This window comes from Rhodnius prolixus, unplaced genomic scaffold, assembly GCF_049639745.1.
Source record: "Rhodnius prolixus isolate KJV_2025 unplaced genomic scaffold, Rpr scaffold_9, whole genome shotgun sequence".
Taxonomy (NCBI): domain Eukaryota; kingdom Metazoa; phylum Arthropoda; class Insecta; order Hemiptera; family Reduviidae; genus Rhodnius; species Rhodnius prolixus.
Genome location: NW_027411604.1, coordinates 1,849,052 through 1,869,190, shown reverse-complemented (window position 1 = coordinate 1,869,190; position 20,139 = coordinate 1,849,052). Strand labels below are relative to the sequence as shown.

The 20,139-nt window shown below is 32.9% G+C and overlaps 1 protein-coding gene across 26 annotated transcripts in view; it reads right to left on the bottom strand.

Moving 5' to 3' along the window:
- The window catches only part of tou (bromodomain adjacent to zinc finger domain 2B toutatis), a 173,221-nt gene that overhangs the window by 11,379 nt on the left and 141,703 nt on the right, over window positions 1-20,139 (bottom strand). For 15 of the 26 annotated variants that reach the window (XM_074128263.1, XM_074128264.1, XM_074128261.1 and 12 more), the window contains 16 exons: window positions 18,922-18,975; window positions 14,702-14,900; window positions 14,047-14,166; window positions 13,685-13,945; window positions 13,228-13,543; window positions 12,700-12,925; window positions 12,531-12,612; window positions 12,319-12,440; window positions 10,540-10,842; window positions 10,076-10,242; window positions 9,803-9,978; window positions 9,488-9,633; window positions 8,211-8,402; window positions 6,611-6,774; window positions 5,823-6,063; window positions 468-589 (listed from right to left, as the gene is read on the bottom strand). In XM_074128263.1, the coding sequence (XP_073984364.1) occupies window positions 468-589; window positions 5,823-6,063; window positions 6,611-6,774; window positions 8,211-8,402; window positions 9,488-9,633; window positions 9,803-9,978; window positions 10,076-10,242; window positions 10,540-10,842; window positions 12,319-12,440; window positions 12,531-12,612; window positions 12,700-12,925; window positions 13,228-13,543; window positions 13,685-13,945; window positions 14,047-14,166; window positions 14,702-14,900; window positions 18,922-18,975 (2,891 nt within the window). The remainder of the gene's footprint in view (window positions 1-467; window positions 590-5,822; window positions 6,064-6,610; window positions 6,775-8,210; window positions 8,403-9,487; window positions 9,634-9,802; window positions 9,979-10,075; window positions 10,243-10,539; window positions 10,843-12,318; window positions 12,441-12,530; window positions 12,613-12,699; window positions 12,926-13,227; window positions 13,544-13,684; window positions 13,946-14,046; window positions 14,167-14,701; window positions 14,901-18,921; window positions 18,976-20,139) is intronic. The other 11 variants (XM_074128273.1, XM_074128275.1, XM_074128277.1 and 8 more) reach the window with 4 other exon arrangements.

Below are 20,139 nucleotides of genomic sequence, written 5' to 3'. Positions count from 1 at the left end.
TTTGCACGGACTTTTCAAACGACCCTCGTAGACGTTCTTTCCTCAGTTATTTTCTATTTCCTTATAACGAAACCAAGAGCTTGCCAATGCAGTTGATCACATTAATCATGAAAAATTTGAGTGCTAGTAAAATACTGACTAACTGAGCTTAGTTTACACAAATCTATCTTCAAGGAAAGAAAATCTGAGTAAGATTTTCGAATGAGACTAAAACAAGTTTTAATTTCTATTTATTTTCATTTTTTTTTTTTTAATATATCGTTCAAATCAAACAGTAGAAACATTTTTCTAAAGGCTGGAAGTCTCCCGGCGATACACGATAACAATACTTGGGAAAATAAAAGGAAAATTAATTCAATAATTAAATTTTATCAGTAAAATATGGATTAGAGGAATTCTAAAACTAAAACCACAAATGATAATTAATTGAAACTTAAAATAGTTATTAAGAAACAAATTATTCTTACCAATCTCCTTCTGGAATATTTTCCATTTTGGGTTTAAAACAATAAGTATGATAACCTTTATCGCAACCATCGCACAATAATAACTTATCCTCATTGTCACCAGAATGGCAAAATTGGCAATTCTATAAAATAAAAGAAAAACAGAACAAGAAAAGAATGTCGTAATACAAAAAGGTAGGGAAAAACAATTTAGTGTTAATTTTTAATATAAACGGACATAAATCTACTAAAGAAAGATAAATTGCCTAAAATAAAACAAAATTCTGCTTTCTTCTAAGTTAATGAATGGATCGTTTAATATCTTTTTATTTTACTCTTGCTCTGTTAATGTTACTAATATCAACATCGATCATGCGTACTTTTGGAAGTTTTTGGTTTGTTTTTTTTATTCCTCAATCTCAAAAAGGAAATTTTCAATAAATATAAATAAACCAAGAAAAACAATTCTGGTGTGAATAAACACACGCCCTTTCTCTTATAACAGTTTTTGAGGTTTCATCAAGTTACCAATAAATGGTAATTTGTTACACAATAGGTGCGTTCCACTAGGCGCTCACAACGATCAAAACATACCTTCAGCCGTTCCCACTTGACGACCACGGTCATTGTGGTCATGGCGAAAACGTCTCTTAATCGCGTCATTATTTTCGCTCACGCGAAGCCCACAACGCCCCCCCACCTTAAGAGCTGGGTCGAGAAGTGGGGCGTTCAGAAATTTGGCGCAATTTTCAAAAGCAAACATGGCGACCGAAAAAAATTATATCATGTAAATGAAAGTATTATCTCATGTAAAATAATTGAATGTGTTTCTCGAAAGTTTAAAAAAAAATAATAAAATGAAAAATTACTTATCCTTTTACAAACTAAATCACTGAATAACAACCAATTGAGGGAAGGGATTAGCTATGAGGTTAGCATACTGGACTCCCACGCGGAGGTCCCGAGTTCGAATCCAGCAGCTGACCCTTAGATTTTCTCTTCCTAGGAGCTTCTTACAGCTCACTGTCCGGTGATGGACAGTGTTGTATGTAACGAGAGAACACTGTCCGGAGGCCGGCAGTGCACTGGAAAAAGCTCCGGGCGCTAATAACCTCAGCTGTTGATGCGCCAAAAAAAAAAAAAAAAAAAAATTACACTTTGATAGTTAATAATATGTGGCCTAAGTTATCGTTTTTTACTATTGCGATTTTGTAAAATTGGATTCCCCTCTTCATCGGAACTAGATGAAGAACTTTCTAAAACATTATTACGTTGCATTAATAAATATCCAACCGTCGCCACAAAAGACATTTTAATTTTATTTAAACGTAAATTTTATAAATACTCCACTTGAGTTTTCGATTGTAACACTCGCAAGCAAGTGGAACGGGCAAAATCGCGGTCGTGAGCGTGATCGTTGTGAGCGCTTAGTGGAACGCATCCAATATACTTTCACTAGAAATAAATGTGCTTTGAGAGAAGTCTGACGTCCTCCTTGAAATTACTTTTAATAAAAAGGATTTTAAAAAAAAGAAAAGATGGGTGGGTATCCCATCAGAACAGACAGCATAGAGCTGTATAATCGTTCCAAGAGATTAATTTACATTTCTGGGCGATCAATTTTCTTTATACTCTAAATTGTACCAACATCATCAAAGTCTCACAAATATTACAGAATGATAATACCTTAAAAATGTCGTATTTTGGGACGATACGAAACTCCATAGTTACAAGAAGTACACACAAACGTTGTATAAAGAAAACTATATATTGACGTAACTATACGGAAATGATTGACGTATATTGCGGAAACGTATATTAATAACAAAAAACAAAAAACCATTCAGATACCGGAAACCTCAAAAAACAAAACAAAACAAGAACTTGCTTTGAATCTCCTCCCTCACACCATTAATAAGAGAAAGTTATAAATAAAGATGAATTCATATTTATTTATTTCCATACTTTTTCATTTATTAAATTTTGGAAATAAAATTTCCAGGAGCGTTCGTTCACAATAGGCATGCCCAAAAATAAAAAAAATTAAATAACATTTTTTGATTATCTCAGTTTTGCATACATAATAATTGCTTTTTTTTAAAAAAATATTTTTGTTTAAACAATTAACATATGCAGCAAGCTGTATTACATTGATTTTTTATAAATAAACAAATTAAACAATACACATTGCCTTAGATGAGGGGTTTTTTTTTTTGCTTATGTTCAAAGCAAGAAGATTATTTTAAGAAAGACTCATTATATTTGTTAATTAAAAGCAAAATGCAACAATTTTGCAAGAAATAAACAAAGAAAATGAATAAATTTAAAAGGAATAGATATATTACTTTTGGTTTCAGTAGTTGAAAATGAGAATCAATATGTTATTATACTGTGATTGATTATTTCCTTTTATAATATATGTTTTATGTAGACAAATATTGAGAAGCTCAAAAAATAAATAGAAAAAGAAAATTTGTGTTGGTAAAATTGTTTCTGATGGAACACTAGCGAGATACGTTAGGTCTGAGTTTCCGCCTAGTTAGTGGGGGGGGGGGGGTTGTGGAAATGATTGGGAAAAGTTCCTACTTTTTTTTTTTGTAGGAAGGAGTACAGGTTTGCCACTTGAAAAGGGTTATTTGTGATACAGATCATCACAGATTAATGTGATTACTAAATATCTTGGTTGATGTGATTTTTTTTTTTTTTTTTTTTTTTTTTTTCTGTTGCGGTACTGAGCCCTGCTTGCGTTTCGTTGACATCAGAGGCAGCACCCGTCATGGCCTCTTTGAATCTGATGCATTACGGATGAGTTATAATATTTCAAAAAGGTTTTGAATCACATCTGATGTAGCATAACCAGGAATCAATTATGTGCAACATACCTAATCGTAATTATGTGCAATCCGGCGACAAATCAGAACAGCTTTCATCAGAATAATTGTAATTTTTAGAAATTATGTAAACTATTTCTTTAACCATTAACTTTTTTTGAATACCTCCGATATGTTTGCACGAACGAATAGAAGGTATTAATGAAATAGCCGTGATATTCTTGAATGGTAACCTTTTATCATCTCCAGGGTAAAATTTCCTTGATTGTTCCTCTGTGACCCCCCCCCCTGTGAAACCCCATCAATCTTCGACCATTACTTCACAGGGGTGGTAGGATGGGAAATACCAGATTCTGCACTAATGATACAGAATCCTGAATTGAATTTATAGTCAATATTAGCATTTGGCTGGTAGAAGTGAAGAGTAAACGACGCTAAACGTCAGTGGACTGTTCACATGAACACGTTTGAGGCGATCCACCCCCAATAGCAACTGAAGAAACACTAAATTATTAATTTTTTTTTGTTCATGTTCAAACATGCTATTTCTCGAAAAAAGAAACCGACAATTCCTCCCGTTAAAAAATAGATTAACTGTTAATAACATATATTACACTTCTCGCAATTTCTGGTACAACGGAAGCCTATGCTGAAGAAAACTTTCGGAAAATTATTTATTTATTTTTATTAACAAATTAAACCTCCTCTTTTACTTCGTTACGGTTTTGAAATTTTTGTTCGATATAATAAACCTTTAACGGAAACTCATCCCCAACTAAAATTAATACCTTTCTAGTGTTCCTAAATGACATTCAAAAAGAAAATTATTTATTTATTTGAGAAAATCTCTCTTTCAGGAAAAACAAGAAAAGTTATGTCAGTGCATTCAGAAAATGAAGACAGATATAGAAAAAAGAACAACTATTACATGCCAATTTTTTTTATTTTTTCTCTGTTTTCATTTAATTCTTTTTTTTTTTAATAAATTTTCTGTAAAAACAAAAATAATTGAAATCAGTCTGTAATGGCTCAGTTTTTAGTTATCTGTCTTTATAAAAAAAATTAATAAAAGGGTTATTAGTTAATTCTATAGTTAAATTAATATTAGCAAAATTAATTAACGGATGGATTAATCAGCATCTACAATTAAATTAGATGTTGAACGGAAAAATACGCAATAAGAAGAAGAGGGAAATAAGCTGTTTTAACTGCCACCTCGATTTTTAGAAATATAATTCATATGAAATAAAATTAAGAGCGTACTTCTGTGCTATAAATTAAATTAATAAGAGCACTTAGAAATCAAGGTTCATAAAGGTTAAGGTTCCTAAATTTTAAACTCCTAGATAGTCCCGTGATATGGCTTCTGAAGATGCAAGAAATAGAGAAGTAGGGAGAAAATCTGGAACATTAATATCTTGTAAAGGGGGGGGGGAAACCTTTAAAAAAATTTTAAAGACACCAAACTTTTGCAAAAAGTAGCGCGTTTACTTCTTCATTTTTAAAAGTTTTTCGCATACCTGCGGATAACTTCTTAATGTTAATCTCAGGTTAATGTTCAGCCATTGAGAAATACACGCCTAAAAGTGTAGATATTGCATAAAATACGATTGTTTAGATTATTCTTTGCTGGATTAAAGATGAGCAGGAAAAACATTGAACTTGAAAAAGGGATTTGTATCTGCTCGGATAGTCAGGCTGTAGACGACAAAAAAATTTCAATAACTACCTCCAAGGTGGATAATTAGCTACTAACTAATTAGTAGGTGCCAATTTTTGTAGCCTGCCGACAGAATGGTTCTAAGATTAAAAGTCTAGATTAGACTGACAGTAAGATGATTCTGGGGGTCTATTTCGGATATCCCTTTCTCATTTCTTGGATCCTTTAAAGGGCATTCAGTATTATTACAGGATCTCTGCACGGACGGGGGGGGGAGATAGTACCCATCTAATCCCTGAATGAGTGATAACTCTCATTCCCTCATTGTTTGGGGGTATGATTAAAAAAAAACTAGGTTTTTGCAAACATTGGTCACGTTGACGATAAAAGAATTTAGGCTGCGCTTTCGACCTTAAGGGTTTGTTCTTGTTCAAGACGTTGATCGTTAAGTTTGTATCGATCAGAAACTTTTAGCTAGAATTCAGATTACTGAGTTGCTAACTGTTTCACCTTCGAGTAGCTGTAGGACCTAGAGGGGCCTTGGAAGGGGCTTAGTTCCTACGCCCAGTAGAATAATAATAATCTAATAATGTACCTTCAACCAAATACCGAATTAACTAAATCGATTATCGACTATGTTTTGTCAATTATTATTATTTTTTGTAAGAATATGAGCCAAATGATGTGTGTGAATGTAGAAAATGAGTAAACAAACAATTTATAGTCATCTTTTAAAAATTAAGTTGTAGGGGTTCACTATATAATTTGTTTTATAAATTTTTAATTACTATTTGAATAGATTAGAGATAGAGAGACAGAGAGAGAGAGGTTAATCTAAGCATAAGTCTAATAAAAGATAAAAAAGCGCATCATGCGATTACCCACAGTCTGGGCATTTTGTAGTGGACTCACGGCTTTCATTATGGACTTATCCCAAGCGATGGAAGCCTCAAGCGCTTGTTGGACCATGGCTAGCTGTGCGGCCGTTTGGGATTTGTTCAAAGCTTCACGCCAGACCATCAGTCCTTTACAGTCCCGGCTCGCCTCACTGGCACCAGAACCGTCCTCACCACTCTGGATATTGGTGCTACAACCTCCGCTAACCGCTAATTTTACATCACCAGTGCTGCAAATAGAAGCACAATTTGAAAAATTGAAAAAAATAAAAATCTATATTAAAATTAAAAGAAACAAATTAGAATAAAACTGGCTTTCTTTATCTATAAATTTTTGAATTTTCTTCTTATAAGAACACTTTTTTACCTATACCTTGAAATGCCTAAAAATAATTTTCTCAGAAAAATTATACAACGAAAAACTTTTCTTCTAAATACGAGGTCTACAGAAAAATTGTGGCATATTTCCCCAAAAAAAGTTTTAAAAGTGAAAAACAAATTATTTATAAGTTTTGTATTTCCTATAAACAAAGAAAATTAGCAGACAATTCACAAATAACACACTTCAGATTGATTGCTGGTACACTACCTCTTTTCCTAACAGTAAAGAACTGGTTTAAACCGTAACACTGCAATTCTGCTAAAACATACGAATTTCTACTACTAAACTGTTGCTTTCTGTTTGAGTGTGTCCATAAGTTTCGTTAACTCTTGCCATTTCGTTTCTATGTCTTTTACAAAGAAAGAAAAAGACAAATAAAAAAAAAATGTACTCACTTAGTTCCAAGAGGTGGCTTTAGATATCGCCTTTCAATAGCCTCAAACAATTGCAATAATCTATCTTTAGCTATTGCAACTGGATTTAGATCCGGCTGGCTGGCACTGCAGGCAGGTTGAAATGGAATGCCGCTAGTGGAGATACGTGGAGGAACTTTCCATCCCTACAAACAAAACAAAAAAAAAACGCATCTATATAATGTGCTAAGAAATTTAGAATACAAAAAACATAACATAATATATAAATAAAGAAGTCGCTATGTAATTGGTCAACTCATTGCTATGAGCTGTGTACTCTTAAAGCAATAAAATAATTCATTCATTCATTCAATAAAGAAGTCTTCAGAAATTACTACAACTATCGTCTTCCCATTCAGTGATCCCCAGATTTAATTGGGATTTCCCAAATAATGGAACACTTACTTCGGCCTAATGGTTTTTCACAAAATGTTGTGTATTTACATTACAATTCTGATTCTTTATTTGCTGTTTTAATAATAGTAAATAATAGTTTTAATAATACAATATATCTATTGTATATAAGGTTACAAGACCCTTTACTTTAAATTTAAACATTACGATGAAAGAAAAAAAAAACGAATGTTTGACGACATATACAGGTATTTAGATGCACCATTTCGCTACGAAGACATAATATTCTCCACCAACATCTATGTGCTTAAATCTATAGCAGAGCTAGCAAAGAAATATGAATTTATTTAAAAGTTATAGCCGAATTAGAATGAATGGAAGAAAATGATTAGAGAAGGATTACGGTGATTTCAATTTTAGGTTAAGCTGTAAGGATGGCAGGAATATATAGTACTGATCCATCCATTAGTTGGTAAGTTTGTATGTAAATAGTTGTATATAGTGGAGGGATGTATGTGTGAAGCGAATGTATTTATAAGTAAGAATGGAGAGTGAGTGATATTCTAGTGATAAGCACCTAGACGATGCTGGCTGTATGGCGGAAGCCAATGCCAAAAAAAAGCCAAACTACTGAGAGATACCAAATCTAGTAATAAAATAAACATAAATATAACTGAAATATAGACTTTAACAAATATTAAATAACGGAATAAATACTACTGTCCACAAGAGAGCGAAGAGATATTGCTGTATTACAAATAAAATTCAACACATTTATACATTAAATACAGTTAAAAGCAATCTGTTCATTAAGTAATAATATGGGCTATTCATTAATAATGAATGAACGCAACTTAAAAGCTCCAATAGTGTAATAGTACATATCATAACTTTCATCAAATTATCTGTAGTAAGAAGTTCAGCCAATCCAGTTGCTGTTATACTTCAATCATACCGGAACTAATTGGTGTTACAAGTCAGTGATCATGATAGCACATGTCCATAAAAATTGCTATTAATAATCACACTGACGTAAAAAAAGAGATCTGAACACAAAACATGCATACTTCTCCGGAAAAAAATAAAAAATTATCCATCACTGGTGAACCTAACCACATTTTCAATTTTTTTATCTACTCGTAATTTAACCCACAGGGGCAAGTCCAACTTTTATAAACAAAACTGAATTGCTTATAAAAGAAAACTGTTCAAAAAAACTTTTGCTAACCTTTAGTTGCATACTAGCCGATGCAACTTTCTCCTCTAAAGCTTCGACTTGTGCCAAAGCAGCTAGATCGACTCTAAGAGCCGCTTCTTCATTCCAAGAATCCGGTGGATCTGGTCCAGGTTGTTCGTTGGATGTTTCACTGCCAGGTACAATTTTAAGTTCACTGCGGCTAGGATCTCCACTTGTACACGACTGTTAAAAATGAAAATAATAAAAAAAATTAGAAATAGAAAAGGGGGTTTTTAAAAAATTGCTGAGGTTCCAATATATTTGGTTCAGGTGCTACCATACGACCCGACAATAATCATTTCAACCAAAATTGCTTTAAAACGGAAGTGCCACTCTACTGAAAGCTTGAGATGTTTTCTATTAGATATTATGCTTCGAATTTATAGTTTTACTTTCGTATTACATTTGTACTCATACACTTTGTAACCATTGCTTCAACAAATCGAGAACATTCATTTAGAAATAGCCACAGATCCTGGACCAGCCATAAATTACGTCGACTTTTCAAGTAGATAATTACACAAACATAAGGCCTAATTTAAGTGCCAAAGTTAACCCCATGATTTTTTTTACAAAAAATACCTTTATGGAAATTTAAAACTGCTGGCGCAATTTTCTCCGCGACAAATAAATCAGATGACTGGGCATTTGACATGAAAGGTGTTTTTACAACCCACTGGTGGCTCTCCAATGAGTCAATCATTGAACTGCACTGCCGAATCAAAAATAGTGGGGAAAGCATCGTTTCAAACGACGGTTTTGGACTATGAGGAAGTCAAAGATGAAAGCTGGCCAATGAGAGGGCTGGAATATGCTGAAACTTCTTGTTACGAGCGAACATTAGGCCTTGAATAAAAAGGTACTTTTACAACATACTGACTGGTTCTGATAGAGGCATGGTTAGGTAAATTACATAGTAAGCTCTGGTTATAAGGCGTAGTATTTGCAATCCTTAGATGTTGCAATGCAAGGGCTGAACCCCATAGATCCCAGTCCTCAAATCCAAATCGGATGCAAAAGCGCTCTATAATAAGTACTTTGTTTAGTGTCAATTTTGACCAAAATCTTACGTCCGAAGCGACTATCGTTTAAAAACGGTGTACCAAGTTTTGAGAATTTCTGTAACTATTCATTTTTTATGAGATATTCTGTTCCAAAATATTTGGTTTTCAGATTCAGTGGATTCAATTAAAAAATCTCAATTTCAACCCACTGCATTACGATCTCTCTTAACTAATTCTTAGGAGAATGTTATAACCACTACCTACTTTTAAAGTAGATTCCCACATATGATCAGTCCTCAAACGAGTTATGGATGCCAAGAATTCCCGTTCCCTTACACCTCTTGGTTCCAAACTGGCTACTACTTCCTTTACCTTTTCTTCGGAAATTTTCCACCAACCTTTTTTGTAATCTGCATCAAACAATGGAAACAATTATAAATTAAGAGTTAATTGTCTATTATAACCAACTGATACTAGAATATCTGTTGATTCTTAAGAATATACATATAAGGAGATAATTTTGAAAAAAGGACTACAAGAGAATTTCAAGTTCTTTTCAAAATAATAGCAATGAATTACCTGGCGGTATTGGTTTTGGCTTGCCAGGTTTCGGAAGACCATGTGCCTTACAATGTTCCAAAAGGGCTGCCTCTTCAACAGACAAGGGTAATGGCAAAGGAGATGGGCAAGGTGAAGGACATCCTGTGTACTGGAGAACTGGAATTCTTAATTCACCACCACTTTCTGTCCAACACCTGGTAAATTTGAAAAAAAAAAAAAAAAATCAGTACATTAATTTGTGTTTTAGCAAACACAAAATCAGCATTTAATTTTTTTTTTTAAACTAAGTACCTGTACCCAGGCTGTGATGACGTAATGCTGGTAAAGTCACACGGTTCTTTCGGCAAGATGTTAAACCTTTGAATTTCTTCTACGAATGAATTATTATTGTTATTATTCATTATACATCCGTTCACAGCATTGGATTCCTTCTCCATAAATTCACCCAATCTTTCAAACTGAAAATTAAAAATGGTATTTTAAATGAGAAAATTTGGTTTGAGAAAGAAAATCGTTGAAAAATCCCTCGAGAAATCTAAAAAAAAAAAAGTGCAGTTGAGTGTTACTTCTGCTTAAGAAATTACAATAGCTTCTTTAAAAAAAACCAAGCATAGCATATTATAAAGGCCGAAGCTTCCTGCGATTCCCCGAATTTGAGTTACTTTACTCACACACACTCATAGTCAAACTTTATACTTATTGCTTTCTCACTTCTTATTCAAATAAGAATAATTTTTTTGTTTCTTTTTAATTACCTGTAATGATTTAGGTGTACCAGATTTCTCAGGTGTGCTGCTACAGTTGGTATTCGTTTCCTCTTCTTTCATTTCTTTAACAATCTCTTTCTTTACTTCAGTTTTTATTTCCGAAATAATTTCTTCTTTTTTCACAGTTGAATCAGTTAAAGTGGAGGAATCCATTTTTTCTTCTTTTGGAGTGACTTCTTCAAAATTTTCATTTGGATCACGTTCACTTTCAACTTCCATCTTCATTTCAGGTGTGGTTATTGAAGTATTTTCAGATTGTATATTTTCATCTGGCTCTGGATCATCTTTAGCCTGAAAAATATATGTATATATAAATAAATAAATCATTAGAGCGAAACTTTCAAACTTCATAATTATTTACTAAATTTAATATACTCAGAAGAAACTTAACGATTTCTCTTCTACTTTTCACGACGTGCATGCATGCATGAACTTTCCAGTTCGATATTTAGAATACAACACTATGTTCGGTGTTAAGAAAGTAGAGAACTTCAGTTCCTTGGTGACGGCCAGATCAGTCTGATCACCAAAGGTACACCATAGACAGATAGGAGTCTTTAGCTGTTAAAAAGTTCAATGAAGAAAGAAAAATCTTTCTACTATCAGATAACTGTCTGGAATTGAGCAAGTCAAAGAACCGTGACATAACTGCTTTGGTAAAGACTAAAATGATGATAATCAAGAATTACACTAGAACTGATTCTTAACTTCTTCGACGAGCGAATCCTTTTTGAAGAAAAAGTACAGCCAATTGCCTTGCAATTATCACTGATTCGATACTGGTATAGTTTTTAGATCATTTCACACAAAACTCAATAGTCGAATCATTTTTAAACCACTTCTATGATTTCAATCAAAACAAAGAGCGTATTACATATTACCGCAATAATAATCTTCATCCATGGTACTATTGTTAGTTATTCCAACAGTATCAGCTATTATTTATGAATTTACTGAACATTTAATTTGTAATTAGTACTTATCTTAAAGGGTATTTATTATCAATTTAATAAGTACTTTCAAAACCGCAATCATGTGTTTTCTTGAAATTATCTAATTGAATTTTGAGATTAATAACTCTTACCTTGCATCCATTAGACAATTAATCGTAAAGTTGTTAAATCTACTTAAAATTATCAGCATTCGTAGTATTAACGTTGACATTGCACTCATAAACTATATTACCAAATTATTTGTACAAGTTCAACTGATTTAAACAAATCTAGAGCTATATTATAGTGTTAATACAATAACATTCAATGGTTACACTTCTGTTGATACTAAAGTCAGGTTATAATACTACCCTATCAGCTGCTATTTAAAATCATAACAGACAATTGTAAATATTTGGATTATTCATAAAATAAATAATTCCTATTTTGAAAAGTAACGATAGGATTAACATTACCAATTTAATAATACTATCCTTACTCCCAGCATTTAATCGTTTCTGAAGTTAATTAATTACCATTCAAGCAATAATTTTTCTAATGTAATTTCCATGATTTATTTATAAAGGAAACAAGACTGTCGTTTAACAGAAGAATTATCGTGATATTATCGTTGAGAATTGCGGAAAAGTCTGTTTTCTGATAATTATTAAGTCTTAAAATTCAATTTGGGCCAATTTTCTAGTGAAGCTTCAGTTAAAATGAATCGCACTTTAAAAGATTGAAAAAAAATAAACTCTGATTCAAGCGAAACCACTCTCTCTCTCTGGTCGCACTTCTTATAATTCTTTATTGATAATTTCAAGTATTTACATACATTATACTTGTCAGGTTCAGCAGATTCCATTGCTTCAATATAGACGCCTGTACTCAGACACCAATACCTCCTACAAAAGCGATCTTGTCCTATGCAGGTGGCTCTTAACTGGGAACTGAAATCTATAGTGAAATAATTAAAGAAAATAAATTAATTGAAACGTATTTTTGGGAGAGGGGGTGTCGGTGGGGAGAATAAGTGAAAAACTTTACCTGCCAGAGCTTTAGTATTAACTTCAGCTTGTTTACTAACCACAGCTAATGTTTCTGATACATTTATCTTGGCTAATTCATCCTAAAAATAGTTCAAATCCATTATTTATTTAAAAAACTTATTTCCAAAATAAATTTTGAAGATCATACGAATAGTAGCAAATCTCACTTCCTCAGGCTGAGTAATATCACTTTCATTACAGCTTTCCACTTCCGCTTCATCTTCATTTCCACCAGTTGTTGCTGTTGCTGTAGTTGTTGTAGTTGCTGTTGCTGTTGTTGTAGTTGTTGTTGCAGTTGTAGCTGTTGCCGTTGCAGCTCCAGTTCCGGCTTCACCTTCCTTAGTCCCGGGAACTCCAATAGCTTTATTCTTTCGCGCATGGAGATGTTTCAATCTGGAAAGTGTGTGTAAATGATCAAGTTCAGGCAAGTCAGGCTAGACGTCAGGGGTAAATCAATATATTTATTGTTTGGGAGCACTATTTCCTTGCCAGTTCTAATTTCAGCGCTCTCTAGTAGCCTTTACTTACTTAAAAACTTGTGAAGCCAATGGACAGTGTTTAAATTTGAATCTTTGCTGGTATTTTCTTATAATTAGCTATTAATTTTCTTTTTTAAATACAGAAAACTTTTCTCCCTTACGAACGACAGGATATAGTTAAACATTAACTGATTAATGATGGAAATAAGTACTTACTTGCGTAAATTAGCTTCGATTGGCCACCTTTCACGTTTTAATTGTGCAACAGTTTCAATAGCAGAATCAATTTGCCTAATTACAGCTTTATTCTGTAGTAATTCATGGCATAAAAATGCTAGAATTGCCGCTTTCTTTGTTGGATTCAACGAAAGAAATGGTCGTTTCTTCAACCATTCAGACATTTTATAAGTGTTATTCTCCTTTAACAGAGCGAAAAAAGCTGAATTCTTTCCAGTAGATTCTTCTATGGTTTCCGCCATATTGTTATGATGTTCTGTCATTCGTTTTTCTCGTTCTCTTTCAAAATGTACTCCTGAAGCAATGAAAAACAAAAACAAATGAAATAGTTCCTTTAAATTGTATTTTTCTTATTAAATAATAAGAAAAATCTCAAAGGTGGGAGGGTAAATTTTTCAAAAACGATAATCATTAGTGTTTTAAACATCACACTCACCAGTGGTAGCTTTTAGTTCACCGGTTGCATTCGCATACAGATATATCCTAAGTATTTCACTGAGATTATTATGGGAAATATCGGCTTGCTTAAGACTATGGCATAGTAGAGTGGTATGCCTGGCTGGATGAGGTATGCCGGGATCTTCAATGCCACATATCACAAGCTGTGTTATCACAGACATCAATTCTTCTTCGGCTTCTTCACTTTCACCCAATAATGCATCTTGTAGTGAATTTAATGATGGTAAAGACTCCATATCTATTAAGAAGGGAAAATGCAATAAATAAAAATAATTATAAATATGTTTTGGATACATAATTTTTTATAATTAACAAAAAAAAAATGAATAAAATACTTACCAAAACCAAGAGTCTCTCCAAAATTATGGAGGAACTCAAAAACCATAAGTGTATCAGCGAATGCTTGACCGCTTAATCTTAAACCAGGTATCCTATTCAGTTCGGGTAATGGTTTGGTGTCTGGAAAAGAACATTTTCATTAGATTTAATAAAGAATTTAAAAGAGAAAATTGAGTTGTCAGATCAGATGGTTTGGATTTAAGTCTTCAGAAAAATGCGAGGAAGGAAATGTCAGGTCATGGTCGATAGATACTTGATACTTTCATGACACGCCACGTTAACCAAATACAGGACCGGATGGTGTTAAATATTACTTTAGATGAAAGTTTACCCATCAATCAATCGCACCGAGTTGCTGTTAATCGATAATTCCTTGAAAAATGTTACAAATAAACGCTGTAGCAACATTCATACCAAACCCCATTTAAAGAAGTGGTATTACTTTCCAGTACCACTCAGTACCACTGGAAAGTAGTGGACTTCTGTGGCTGGACTTCAGTCGGATTCTCCGGTTAAGTCCTCATTGAAATGCAAAAGATTCAGCTTCCTACGATTTTCTCGTTTTTGGAAGTATTTCGTTTACAAACCCACAGAGAAAAATTTTAAATTTTTTTTTTTTTTTTTTGTAGACTCAGGTGGGGGGGATCTTACTTACCATTTAGTTCCATATCTTCAACAGGTTTCCTAAGTTCACGAAGCAATTCAACTTCCACTTTTCTTTGTTCCATGCGCTTCTCTCGAGTGGCTAGCTTCTCGGCACGTTGTTCTAATCTCTTTTTCTCACGTTCTTCCATCCTTTTGCGCACTTCCAATACTTTCAACAGAGCCATATGTTGTCTTCGTCTTTCACGTTCCTGTTAGGATATTGGTTTTTTTTTTAAGAGATAGAAAACAGAATTAATAATTTGAAAATAAATTAAGCGAAATAATGTAACGTAAGCTTTGAATATCTTCGCCCTAATAAATGTTTTCACTAATTTTTCCCAGTTTTTTTGCTTAGTAAAATTTATTTATGATTAATTGAAATTCAATAAATTTTCGTTTTTCTCAAACAATTTGAAAAGGGAACTTCATGCAATACCTGGTTAACATAACTGGAGAATTCAATCCAAGCATTTTAAACTTGATTTTTTTTTGTTTTTAGAATTCAATCAATCAAAACCAAAATTGCAGACAAAAATGCTGACTCAACAAGTGTAGTGCAAAAAGGAAAACAAGTAAAGTAGAAATCTCTACCCCCAAAACTGATTAAACTACCTCTAAATGGTCAATGAAAGTCCGAAGCCGATCAGAGATACACAATAAACATGCGTTCTACGATGGGATAAAATCAAAGATATTGGCCCCAGCACTGCTGATCTAGCCACATTTTCAAAATTGGAATAACTTAAAAATCAGCTGCTCTTATTAAAAAACAAAAACTACCAACGATGGGGACGTTTTGACAATGCTGGCTTTCATTACTATTTGTACAGAAAAATTTTCATTTTTTTTTTTACCACACTAAGGTTTAACGGGATCAAATATGCAATGAAAAAAAAAACATAGCTTATATTTTCTGATTAGAGTAGGAGATTATTCAAAACGTTAACTACTAGCCCTATCTCTATTCTAGTTATCTACAAAAATCCTAAAACAAATAAAACTTTCCTAATTTGAAACCAGAATTATTACACGTAAAAACAAAGGTTTACAAAAAAATAAAAATTTATATATTAACCCACTACCAGGTGAAATAAAATAAATAATATTAACAGTGGGAAACATTCTAAACATAAAACAATTTAAGCAACAATAAAATACAAACAATCAAAATAAACAATAGTTCTCCACATGCAATTATCCTCATGCAACATAAAATAAATAATAATAAAAAAAATATTGATCATTACTTTTTTTAAACAGTTTTCAATTTCAAACTTTTACAATTATAAAAATAATGCATAATCAAACTAAAGCTGAATCTGCTATTTTTATTTAAAAAAACAAAAGTTATGAAAAGATTTTTTTTTTTTTTTTTGAATGTACAGGAAATTTTCAAAAAGTATGCATGAGTCAAAAAAAAAAAAAGCGAAAGCCTTCAAAATCCCCTCAAAGAAAAAAGGATGAGAAAAATAAATGCCAGTTTTCAGTCGTTAACCGTTTATTCTGCCGAGCTTTCGACCCCTAGGGACTAGGTCCATCTTCAGGGCTAATTTACAATATACTGTTTTACATCATTAGAGAGAGTTGGTGTGTCTTCTGTCTTGTCTGTTCATGGACTGTCAGGGCTAATTTACAATATACTGTTTTACATCATTAGAGAGAGTTGGTGTGTCTTCTGTCTTGTCTGTTCATGGACTGTCAGGGCTAGTTTACAATATACTGTTTTACATCATTAGAGAGAGTTGGTGTGTCTTCTGTCTTGTCTGTTCATGGACTGTCAGGGATAATTTACAATATACTGTTTTTACATCATTAGAGAGTTGGTGTGTCTTCTGTCTTGTCTGTTCATGGACTGTCAGGGCTAGTTTACAATATACTGTTTTACATCATTAGAGAGAGTTGGTGTGTCTTCTGTCTTGTCTGTTCATGGACTGTCAGGGCTAATTTACAATATACTGTTTTTACATCATTAGAGAGTTGGTGTGTCTTCTGTCTTGTCTGTTCATGGACTGTCAGGGATAATTTACAATATAATGTTTTACATCATTAGAGGGTTGGTGTGTCTTCTGTCTTGTCTGTTCATGGACTGTCAGGGATAATTTACAATATACTGTTTTACATCATTAGAGAGAGTTGGTGTGTCTTCTGTCTTGTCTGTTCATGGACTGTCAGGGCTAGTTTACAATATACTGTTTTACATCATTAGAGAGAGTTGGTGTGTCTTCTGTCTTGTCTGTTCATGGACTGTCAGGGATAATTTACAATATACTGTTTTTACATCATTAGAGAGTTGGTGTGTCTTCTGTCTTGTCTGTTCATGGACTGTCAGGGCTAGTTTACAATATACTGTTTTACATCATTAGAGAGAGTTGGTGTGTCTTCTGTCTTGTCTGTTCATGGACTGTCAGGGATAATTTACAATATACTGTTTTTACATCATTAGAGAGTTGGTGTGTCTTCTGTCTTGTCTGTTCATGGACTGTCAGGGATAATTTACAATATAATGTTTTACATCATTAGAGGGTTGGTGTGTCTTCTGTCTTGTCTGTTCATGGACTGTCAGGGATAATTTACAATATACTGTTTTACATCATTAGAGAGAGTTGGTGTGTCTTCTGTCTTGTCTGTTCATGGACTGTCAGGGATAATTTACAATATACTGTTTTACATCATTAGAGGGTTGGTGTGTCTTCTGTCTTGTCTGTTCATGGACTGTCAGGGCTAATTTACAATATACTGTTTTTACATCATTAGAGAGTTGGTGTGTCTTCTGTCTTGTCTGTTCATGGACTGTCAGGGATAATTTACAATATACTGTTTTACTTTATTAGAGAGAGTTGGTGTGCTTCTGTCTTGTCTGTTCATGGACTGTCAGGGATAATTTACAATATACTGTTTTACATCATTAGAGAGTTGGTGTGTCTTCTGTTCATGGACTGTCAGGGCTAATTTACAATATACTGTTTTTACATCATTAGAGAGTTGGTGTGTCTTCTGTTCATGGACTGTCAGGGCTAATTTTCAATATACTGTTTTTACATCATTAGAGAGTTGGTGTGTCTTCTGTCTTATCTGTCCATGGGCAGACAAGACTGAAGACACACCCAACCCTGTAATGTAAAATATTACTTTGTAAACTAGCCCTGAAGATGTGACCTAGTCCCTAGGGTCGAAAGCTCGGCAGAATAAATGTATCACGACTGAAAACTGGCATTTATATTTTTCATCCTATTGAAACTATGAATCAGTCACCAAAAATAATGAACAGCTGTTAAAATAAACTAACAAAAAACCAATCAATCAACTTTTTGTACTGGATACGGGCTCTTGAAATGAAAGCTGGCCTACGGAGGAAGTGATAGAACTACACCTTCCATCAGGTTAGGAGCTTTAAAGGGAATGCCAAACTTTCGTGGAAAATTTTCACAAATAAAAGTGTGAAGCCTAGCCAAGTGTGTGCAACGAGGGCTTACCAGGTTTAAAGACAATTATCAAATTAGCAAAGTGGTTATTCCAGTTTAAGAATTTTTGTAATAAAATTTCATTATTTGTGCTTCAATGTTTACATAAAGCAGAAAACATTTGGGGGTAAACTCTAAGGAAGGGCATTACTTCATTCCTTCTAAGTTTCAGGAAGACTGCTAATAAAATTCTTGTTACAATGAAGATCACGAATAACTGAGGCAACCAATGCACATAAAGAAGTTTTATGTCAGTAATAAATTTGTCAATAAACGATTGAAACATTTAAACAATAAAGTAAATTTTTAAAAAAAATATATATATAAAAGCAATATAATAATGAAAATACACACTCAACTCTACTGCTAGTAAAGTAGATAAGACTAATGGTCTATTCTTCAACAGTTATAAGCACAATGGTGAAAATATGAACATGACAACTTCCTCCCATGTCGTGATAAAATTTAACTCTTTGCGAAATTAAATGTTAAATTAAAAAAATACAAAGCATAACAGTGAGGAATAATGTATCTTACATGCAAATATTAGGAAACAAATCAGAATTTAAAAAATAATTAAGTAACATATTAAGGAAAAACAAGTAACTTCTCCACAAATCTGCATTTCTTTCTTTTCTTTTTAAACAAATATGCAACGTAAAATATTAATTGAATAGAAAAATAGGTTATGAAAAGAAGCAAATAGTAATAGAAAAAAATATTATGCTATGAGGTACATATAAAGAGAGACTTTTTGTTAAGGACGTACCAATTCTACTGTGTACAGAATTTCCCTCTGCTTGTTCAACTCTTGCATGTACATCTAGAAACACAATTCGAATAGAAGGATAATCGAATAGACAAAGGATTCTTTTTTGTTTTTTTTTATCGATAAGGAAAGCCTATTTATGGAAAACAATTATTATATTAAAAAAAACCTTTCTATCTAGCTTACACTAATAAAATAAAATTACTGAAAAGTAGGGTTGCCAATAACTTTTAAGGTACGATATTTTTTTTTTCTTTTTATTGTAGCGAGGTGACTTTGTGCAGAAAAAATAAGTTGAATTCAGAAAATTAAAGAAGCTGTAAGACTCGACCATAACTTTAGCGCTTAACTCTAGCGATTTTCCACTTTTATGAGGCTTACTCAAAAATGACTCATGGGATTTTTGTAAAACATGCTTTTTTACTGAAGAGAATTTCTCAACCGTATGTTAAGAAACCATTATACTGAAAAGATTTTACATTCTTAATGACTATTATTATTTTCTTTTAACTTCGTAAAAGATATGTAAATCTGTTACTTATATTTGATTAATGTTTGCATTAAAATTCGTTTTACGCAAATTTGGAGGAGTGTTACACGTATATGTTCCTAGTAGGTTTCAATTCATACTTTCGTAATAAACTTAATGTTAGTGATTCGAAACAAAAACCTTGGGAATTAAAACAAGTAAATTAAGTGACAATCCAGAAGTAAGATCGTGGCTTCCCAACTTGAAGTTTAAAAAAAAAAAAAAATTAGCGTCGCCAGGTACCACTATTAACAAAATAAGAGTAGAAATGAATACAATAATAATAGCAGGGATTAGGTGCGGTCCAGGAAATTCTGCAAAGATTAATTTTAGGATTAATAGCCTATTCTATTAGGCTGATCATCACATACTAAAGTTTGAAACATGGATGCTGAAATTTTCCTCGGGTTTTGGGAAAGAAAAAAATTTTTCGGATGAATAATATTTAGTCCAATGATGTCTGTAGGCAACTGCGCGAACGATAAGGGGGAAAAAAATAATTGATTCAGTTATTTATGGAACCAGAAATAGTCGCACAAATAAAGAGTGGGTGGATTAATGATTTAAAAGATGGATCGGTTACACTGGATGGCTGTGCATATGATAATATGGTTACCGCTATAGCAAGAAGGAACCAAAATTCGAGGACAAATTCGCTGATTGTCGTTGACGTTAAGGTGAGCCATGAT